Source organism: Miscanthus floridulus, chromosome 14, assembly GCF_019320115.1.
Source record: "Miscanthus floridulus cultivar M001 chromosome 14, ASM1932011v1, whole genome shotgun sequence".
Taxonomy (NCBI): domain Eukaryota; kingdom Viridiplantae; phylum Streptophyta; class Magnoliopsida; order Poales; family Poaceae; genus Miscanthus; species Miscanthus floridulus.
Window position 1 is genome coordinate 17,764,745 of NC_089593.1, and position 9,768 is coordinate 17,774,512.

At 44.4% G+C, this 9,768-nt stretch overlaps 1 protein-coding gene and 1 pseudogene across 1 annotated transcript; one reads left to right on the forward strand and one right to left on the reverse strand.

Annotated features, from left to right (window-relative positions):
* Window positions 1-282: 282 nt before the first annotated feature.
* On the forward strand, window positions 283-3,693 carry LOC136506079 (B3 domain-containing protein Os11g0156000-like; annotated as a pseudogene).
* Window positions 1,303-9,345, reverse strand: LOC136506078 (pentatricopeptide repeat-containing protein At5g04780, mitochondrial-like). Its single transcript, XM_066501205.1, has 5 exons — window positions 8,923-9,345; window positions 6,155-8,247; window positions 4,809-5,713; window positions 4,310-4,375; window positions 1,303-1,409 (listed from the first exon to the last, which is right to left on the reverse strand). Exon 2 carries the CDS (start codon window positions 7,941-7,943, stop codon window positions 6,438-6,440), a length of 1,506 nt encoding a protein of 501 aa, XP_066357302.1. The 5' UTR covers window positions 7,944-8,247; window positions 8,923-9,345; the 3' UTR covers window positions 1,303-1,409; window positions 4,310-4,375; window positions 4,809-5,713; window positions 6,155-6,437.
* Window positions 9,346-9,768: the final 423 nt, after the last annotated feature.

Here is a 9,768-nt window from a genome sequence, read left to right on the forward strand (position 1 = left end):
AACTAAACTGTGCAATTAGTTTTTTTTTTACCTACATTTAATGCTCCATGCAAATGGCTAAAAATTGATGTGATGAAGAGAGAGTGAAAAAACTTAGAATTTTGGGTAATCTAAACAAGGCCCTCACCACCTTTGATTCTTCCTGTCTACCTAGGTTAAAATAATATATACTAGCTGTACTCTCTCTCTCTCTCTCAAGATCAAATGCACATGCACCAAAGACCACCTAAGCAGCAAAATGTCAGTCTCCTACTCATCATGCATGTACATGTACTCCTACCATGGAAATTTATTATATATCAATAGAAGAGTACATGTACAGGCCTCCCTGACCATCTAGAGTTTCTTCTGCTACCGCTACTTGGGTGGCTGGCTATAAATGGCTGGCCATGACATATGCATGCCTCCCTCTACACAGCACACCACCACCACCACTCTCCCTCCCCTCGCTGCCAATCTTTTGGCAAGAACCTCTCTTTCTATCTTCCGCGGTTAGCAGCTTTAGCATTCCTCCACACCACCAAGGCAAGAATGGCTATGCACCATCTCGCCCAGGGGCACCCCCAGGCGTGGCCGTGGGGGATGGCCATGTACACCAACCTGCACTACCACCACCAGTACGAGAGGGAGCACCTGTTCGAGAAGCCGCTCACGCCCAGCGACGTGGGAAAGCTCAACCGCCTGGTGATCCCCAAGCAGCACGCGGAGAGGTACTTCCCCCTCGGCAGCGAGAAGGGCCTGCTGCTGGCCTTCGAGGACGAGGCCGGCAAGCCGTGGCGGTTCCGGTACTCGTACTGGACCAGCAGCCAGAGCTACGTGCTCACCAAGGGCTGGAGCCGCTACGTCAAGGAGAAGCGCCTCGACGCGGGCGACGTCGTGCGCTTCGAGCGGGTGCGCGGTGGCCTCGGCGCCGGTGACCGCCTCTTCATCTGCTGCAGGCGCCGTGGCGAGAGCGCAGCAGCACCGGCACCGACGCCGCCACCGCCCGTGCGCGCCCCGGCGCCCGCGCTGAACGCCGCTGGCGAGCAGCAGCCGTGGAGCCCCATGTGCTACAGCACGTCGGGATCGTCGTACCCGACCAGCCCCGCCAGCCCGTACGCCTACCACAACGATACGCCACACGCAGGTAACAAAGCATCCAAGAACAGAACAACACTTTTTTTTTTATGATTGATGTGCGCAAAGGTAGAAAAGAGCAAAGATTATGTCAGCTCACGCCATTTCCGGTCGATGACTGCAGGTGAGGCAGACGCCAAGAGCAGCGGCACACCTACAGCGCCGTCGAGGAAGCTCCGGCTGTTCGGCGTCAACCTCGATTGCGGCCCGGAGCCGGAGCCAGAGACGCCGACGGCAATGTACGGCTACATGCACCAGAGTCCCTACGCAGCAGTGTCCGCCGTTCCCAGTTACTGGTAAGTAGGAGTGTTACAAACATCACCGAGATCAGTTGCAATATACTACTAGTTGAAGCTGATACAATTGATCAATGAAAATGAACAAGTATAAGCAAAGCATCAGTATGTTTTGTGTTTCTTTGTGAACAGGGGCAGTTCATAAAACAGAGGAGAGGAGGAAGGAGATCTGAGGCCATGCTCTGCGCAGCAGCCTAACAACCAGCAATGAAGAAACTAGCTACCACTACTACTGTTCTCTACTCTTAGCCTGTTCGCTTGTTGGTTTCAATCAGCCCAAACCAGCCAGCCAGCAGTGTTTTCCTCTCACAATAAACCAGCACCAGCCAGCCCAAACCAGCCCAGAAACCAACCAGCGAACACACCGTCTGTACTGAGCGACAGGTTTGAATTGACCAGCGGAATGAAAAGGAAGGCGGGGGTGAAAGAGATCCCATGTTTCCCGGACTGGCCCTTTTTCTCCCCACACGTTGCCTTCCAGAAACCCTACGTGCAGTACGGGGTCCGGCCGGGCCCCGTGCGGCCGCAGCAGGAGGTAGCAGTAGCTAGGAGGTTTCAGGAAACAGCAGGTTGAAAAGGAGGGGTAGCTAGAGAGACAGATGGTGACACATGCAAAAAAAACAAAAGGACATGCTTTCAAGCATGTACTGTATGTGCGTGTCATCTGTGGTCCCGTGTTTAGTTCGCGAAATTTGGATTTTAGAGCTACTGTAGCATCTTCGTTTTTATTTGACAAATAGTATCCAAATATTGACTAATTGGGTTTAAAACGTTCGTCTCGTAATTTCCCACCAAACTATGCAATTAGTTTTTCTTTTCGTCTACATTTAATGCTCCATGCACGGGCCGCAAACATTCGATGTGACAGGTACTGTAGCAACTTTTTAGATTTTAAGGTCCAACTAAACAAAGGCTCACGTAGGAGTACTGTACGTGTGAGATGTGGGTGGGCCCAAGAATGGACTGTGATGCATGAAGCTTGACTCCTGTCCACTCGGTTCTCGTGGGGTGCTTGTTTCTCATCAGCTCATCTATTTTTTTCATCCGGTTTATATATTTATTTTGGCTTATTCTTATTCACACAAATACTAGTCGAAATACCACCTGCAGAACACGGCCCCTCGTCTCCCTCTCCTGCTCCTTCAAGGAACAGAGAAATGTCCTCATTGGGATTTTGTTCTTCTCTCCCTGACTCCCTTCTTCTGTTTTTTTCCTACTGTTCGGTCTTTATGCACTCTGTTTTTTCAACTTTCTAAAACAGGGGTTTAGATTAGACAGAGAAAGTTAAATGATCTAATCCCAGTTCATGGACCTGAATTGTCATTTAAGCAAGGAAAAAGGTACATGATAAGAGGTCAGGAGAGCAAAAGAAAGATAACTGTAAATGGCCAAAGGCTGATCCAGTGATTGCTTCAATGCTTTCTACTCTTATCTGTCTGCTTCATACAACCAGTCCATCCAAACCTTTCACCTCTGATGATGGTGGATGTGCAATGGCGTTGTCAGCCTTCTCCAAACAACCAAACCAAACAACAGGGTAAAAAATATCAGATGCCCAAGAACCATACATTAAAGAAGCTGCGATGCCGACACATGGGGATTTCCATGTCCCGATCCCTCACTAGAGTAGGAGTACTAGGCTATCATCAGTGGCAGTGGGCGGTTCTCCACCTTTTTTTTTGTTCCCTCGGGAAGGAAAGGCTCGGCAAAAGTTTCAGTGTCCAAGTGGAAGTGGGCTCAATTTGCCCTAATAGGATACTCAATAAAAAGGTCTGGCTGGCCAAGCTGACGGTCTTAGGGTTCGTCTAGTACTAAATTTAGGTCCTGTTTAGATTCCAAAAATTTTCACCTCAAAGTGTCACATCAAATCTTACGGTACGTGTATGGGGTATTAAATGTAGACGAAAAACAAAACTAATTGTACAGTTGAGTGAGAAATGGTGAGACGAAACTTTCGAACCTAATTAGTCCATAATTAGACACTAATTGTCAAATACAAACGAAAGTACTACAGTAGCCAAAACCAAATTTTTTTGCCAACTAAATGCGCCCTTAGTAGCTTTTAGTCACTTTAGTAACTTTTTAACCAAACGCTATGACTAAAAACTACTAAAAGAGTTTTAGTCCTCTTTAGTAACTCTACAGTTACTAAAAGTGACTAAATTGTTTAGTAGCTACTAAAATTTAGTAGCTCGAACCAAACACCTCCGCTTAGAGGCAGGTTTCAGACAGGGGATGGGGCAAGATTCCGGTTTCAGACAGGGGAGGGGGCAAGATTCCCCGTAGCACGTATCAGACCTTGTTTAGTTCAAAAAGTTTTCTCAAAAAGTGCTATAGTATCCATCACATCAAATCTTGCGATACGTGTCTGGAGCATTAAATATAGACGAAAAAAGTAATTACACAGTTTTGTTGGAAATCGCGAGACGAACGTTTTGAGTCTAATTAGCCCATGATTGAATACTAGTTGCCAAATAAAAACGAAAGTGCTACAATAGCAAATTCCCAAATTTTCTCCAACTAAACAAGGCCTCAGAGGATTGGACGCAGATCTGGCGGGCTGGCCCTTTTCTTGCCTGACCTGACTGCCTACTCCTACATCGGAAAGCCTTGTAGTACGAGGCTAAACCACAGGTTACGTTACAAACTGATCTTTTGGCCAGGGCCAGCCAGCCAGCCGGCCGCCGGTCAAATAATTCAGAAGATGCCTAGAGAAACCTGACCTCACCAAGCTGACGCGGCGCAATCAGCCTGGAGTATATAATTAATTGTTAAGGGAAGGCTGTAGCTAGCTAGCTGTAATACTAACACAGTTGCATTGCCTTCGTGGCCACTTGTGTTAAGCACAAGGGAGCTTAAACTAAGTGCATCAAGAATCTAGAGTGGCAGCCCCTTACCTTAGGTCACCTAATAGGGTATGGAAGAGCATCTCGCGGTGTAAAGACTCTCCAGCCGCAAGTAGCCTGAGAGAGAGAAGAGATACATACTGCATCGGTTCTTTTCAGAAAAGAATGCAATTCTATGTTTGGTCAGAATTTAGATTTAAGCGAGTTCTTAGAAAATAACATTTACGACTCAAATATGTATATTATCACAATATATTCTATGATAAATATAATGATACTCATTTAGTATGATAAACGTTAATATCTTTGAAAATAAACTTAGTCCAACTTAAGGTAGTTTGACTAAACACTATTGGAGAATTGTATTCTTTTTTGGATGGAGGGAGTATATATAGTGCAATATGACCATGATAAACTGTACCAGAACATAAACAAGATCCTAGAAAACTGTGCTGATTAGGGAAAAAAATAATTGGGATGCAGGTTTCACATTCATCGAATGTAGCAGCAGCAACTGTGGGAACAAAGATTAAACATAAACATTAACTACCGTATCAACAGCAGGATTTGCTGTCTGCTGCCGATTGAGAACAGGAGCCATGTGCAGGAGCGGGAGGCCTTCCCTAATGACAGGCATGAACCTTATCCGAGGCACTCCAGAGTGACATGATTAACACCTTTGAACATCAGATAATATACAACTAAAGCGTCATGTGAGGGCCATAATGGTAAACTTGACTCTAGCCTACTATATATGCTCAACATATACCGAGGAAAGGAAGTGTTTCTTCATGCAAGAAGAAGAGTTGTCAAAGGATACATACTACTATTCCAAAGTACAAATTAAACTAACCACGTCATTCAAGTAAAGGTTCGGTCCAGCTAAATAAGCAGTTTTTTTCCTTGTCTGCGAACAACGTAAGAAACCCTTTCCCTAATAATCACCTTGAAAAGTTCAATTTCAGTGTCACTCTCTAGGATAAATATATGAACGACTATGGGTGATCAGCAAGAGCAAGGAAAACCAAGAATTACTCTGACAATGTCTGGTCTGATGGAAAGCAGACAATGATGACCACTACTAGCCGAGAATCCGAGAGACCGAGATGAATGTGCATGATGGCTCACGCACATGAGTGAACGAGTCCCAGCCTCCCAGGATAATTGAGGTACCAGAGGGCTGGCCCATGAAACTGGTCGGGCCTACAAAATGCTATGACCGATAAACCCATCAGGCATCAGCCACATGAGGCCGATGACCAACCATAATATGGTTGGCCCACAAGAAATGGCTAACCTGATGAATAGTCAATGATCTCTAGTGTCTATTATTTGCCCTTTCCTCAGTACCTGCTAGTGGTTCTAGACGCCAGCTTTTTGTACGCACGCAGTACATTTCCGGAGAGACAGATGTAAACATGGGCAGATGGTGGACCAGTCGAGGCTCTGTAGGACCTAAGATATGTCAGGTTGTACCAAACTATGCATAGCTCAGTTGGCAAAGATGATCAGATGACGAGTATTTTCACTTTATTGGTACTTCATATGTTACACTGTATAGTGCAGAGAGTTGAAAAGATCTTAAAATTGCTATCAGAAAAGCAACAAGATGGCAATGTACTAGACTAACTGGTAATTGGAATGGGTACAAGCCATCAAAGCCACAAGATGGTAATGTACTATATAAATGTTTCATTGCTAGTGCTAGGAAACACTGGCTTATGATGTATGATGACAAAAGCACTGTACAAGGTACGCTTTTGTAGGTCACACTACCTACTCTTATAATTAACATTCAAATGATAGTGTTGATGTTACACTAGATGGGGCTAGGAGCATGACATTAACATTATTGACTTCAATGACAATGTTAACAGTAGAAGTGCTGACATTTACCTTCTCTGCAGCGTGCCACACTGCCACTACCACAAGGCAATAATTTAATATATGATGAGAGTGTAAGGGTGTTGGAGAGTCATAGACAAATGCTTGCTATTCCTCATTTAGTCCTCAATTACCAGAAGTCCCCATAAGAACATGGGCCATGCTTAAAATTCCGAGATTGTTTGATCTCTTTGACCATGGACAATGCTGATAGCAACCTCCATTAGTGAATGATAGTCTGCACAAACAGCTCCTCTTTTTGCTCACAACCAAAAATATGAGAATTACCCTTTGCCTAGATCCAACTTGAGCCCATATCTTTCCTTGCACCAGTATCATTCAAATATTTCCTTGCCAACACAGCATTCTCCCAGCTTCCGCTGGCAGCATATACATCCGAAAGCAAAACATGGTTCCCACCATTTTCTGGTTCAAGTTTGAAAAGCTGTTCAGCTGCTAGTCTGGCTATTCCGACATTCCTGTACTTACGGCATGAACCAAGCAAAGATCCCCACATAGAAGCAGTTGGTTCAAATGGCATTTGTTGTATCAGTTCCCAAGCCTCATCAGTCTTCCCAGATCGCCCCAAAACATCAACCATGCAAGAATAGTGAAGGACATTAGGTTCAACAGACTGATCAGAAATCAGCAGGCCAAAGTAGCATCGGGCCTCTTCAACTAAACCTGCATGACCACACACGGACATCAAGGAGACATAAGTAACTTCATTCGGAGATATCCCTGACTGCTGCATTTTCTCAAATAGAACCATTGCTTCCCAAGATTTGCCATGCCTAGTAAAACTAGCGATCATTGCATTCCACAGGACGACATTCTTGTGTTTCATATCAGCAAATACTAGATAGGCTTCCTCAATCTGCCCACACCTTGCATAAACATCCACAAGAGATGATGCCACAAACAAATTACCATTAAAACCATGCTTGATAATAACTCCATGCAGCTGCATTCCTTCAATCATCAATGCTAGGCTTGCACATGTACTGAGTATAGCAGAAAGAGTGAATTCAGTCAATTGTATTCCTTCCCTTTGTGAACTCTGGAATAGACGCAATGCATCTTCGTGAAGATCATTTTGCACGAGTCCGGCAAACAATGTACTCCATGTAACTGCAGTTTTCTCAGGAATCTTCTTAAAAACCAAACAAGCATCATTAATCATATTACATTTTGCATAAACATCAACAACTGCAGTTCCAACAAAACTATTAGAGTCCAATGCAAGCTTGATTGCGATAGTATGTAATTGTCTGCATTCTATAGTAGCATGTTCTGCAGCACATGCACATAGGGTGCTGGACAGGGTAAATTCACTCATCTGTGTCCCTTCTTGGTGCATCTTTGAGAAAAGCTTCAGAGCCTGTAAACCATCTCCACTGCAGGTATACCCAGCAATCATGGTATTCCATGAGACTATGCTTCTGAAAGGCATTGCATCAAAAACATCGCGAGCGCAATCATTCATGCCACATTTTGTGTATAAGTTGATGAGAATATTGCATGTGATAGTATCAGTTGCCAAACCCAAATGGATGGCTAAACCATGGCAGCCTTTCCCAATCAAGAGGGACCTCATCTTTGTACACTGTTGCAAAAGTTCATGTAGTGCAAACATGTCAATCAAATTCCTGTCAAACCTAATAAGGCTTCTATCTTTTAGGGCAATTCCATGGTTTATCTTGTGACAAAAAGAACGAGCACCAAAATGAAGTCCCGAGAATACAGCAATAAGAGAATTGGCACACTGTTTTATAGCATGATGGTTAAACCAAATGCCCATCCAAGCAAGGCAGCTGCCCCAAGCTCTTTCAGTTTTAATTGAAGGCAAACTTCATCAAATGGAATTTGTTACTCATGAAAAGGGAATTTTAAAAGGAAAATCATTTGGATCCTTGCCTGACGCTAAGAGCAGATCAAATTTTCTGCAGACTTAACTGTGAATGTTTCAGCTTGTTTATCCACCTTCAGAAACTTAATAGACCATTGCATTATATCGCCAAAAGAAATAGCAAGTTAATACAAGTAACAACCTTGTGATACTCATCACAGTTTGGTGCATCTTCTGCTATCAAATTTAATTAATCCTGAGAAATAAGATCCCATCAGAAAAGGAACGCAAATTTAATTGAAATCAAAATGAGAAAATACATTGGAATTTCACTAAAAGCTGTATAATGGTTGAAAATGAAATAAGACAACTTAAAAAATAAATCAGGAACTGAAACTAATGGAGCTGCTGGTTTAACACCTTGGGGCTGTGCGAGCAGAATTCAGCATGGCACTTATACTGTGGCACTGAACACTAGTATTCCAGTGATAGTATCTCCATGTTTCATATCCATTTTTCAGTCTTGCAGAATGTATTTACTCGAATAGAATTGATAGATAACCATAAAATCAGAGGGGTTAGGGCACGACCATTTGGAATGACAGAACAAGAGTACTGAAGGATGAAACGATTTGGTGCTTTGACCGAAAGCTACAAACATGAATCCTTTTGAAGCTAACTAATGCGACCACTAATTTAATACAGGGCCTTTTTGTTGTCCAGAAGAGCTCACCCTGAATCAGGATGGCGTTAAACACAAAACTCATGTTACTTCGGGCTTATCTCAATCAGACTTCTACAAAAAGAAAAAAAACGATCCAATTCTCATCACGAAATGAAACCACAGGGACTCTGCTCATATCATGCAGAAACTCAGAGGCAATAAGATTGTAAAAGGGGAATGACAGATACAGAGCACCCAAAACTATACCCTGCATGCAGCAGCAGGAGTGTAGGACATATTTTCAGTGCAACCAGCAGCAGGGCATGTTTTCAGTACAAACCTACGTAGCACTGACACTATAGCACATCAGTTTCGAGGATGGAGAAAAAAAAAGGTACGGTCAGAGAATACCCGCTGACTACCTCTCTCTCTATCTCTGGGTCATTCCGTCGAACGCCCTCGGCGCAGAGGCAGATGTTGCCCCACCCACCGAGCCAGCACCCGCTGCGCGCCTCTGGGGAGCGGTGGGATGACGAGGAGGGGTCTGGAGCTCGGAGGGGGACGATAATTCGAAGGACGAGGAGATACCGAGGAAGCTGCCGATTCGGAACCAGGCTGCAACACGTGGAGGGAGGAAGACGAGGAAGGGAAGCGAGGTGCAAGAGGCGAGCGACGAGAGGAAATCGCGAAAGCGATATCGAGCGCGCGCCCTGGTGGCCTGGACGCCTGGTGGGGGAAACTCAGGATGGAGGCAGCATACGGCCCGAAAGAGTGCGAGGATTAGCAGCCCAATAGCAAGGAGCCCCTTCCTTAGGCTGATTGGGCCCATTGCCTCGTGGCAAGTTTCGGCCCATTGCCTGCACCTACGCGGTGTGTTGTGCGTTCTGTGGCGGAAAAAGTCCACGTTACTTCCTCAACTTTCGCGAAAATCCGTTTTTTCTTCCTGAACTCTAAAACCAGGCAAAACACCTTTCAACTTTTAAAACCGTTCATTTTACCTCCCTATCTCTGTCATAAGCAGTTTTGAAGGAAGTTTTGTCTTTTTCTTTTTTATTTATTTTGGCTGAATCTTTAAAAAATTATAGTAAATCATAGATCATTTATAAAATGGAA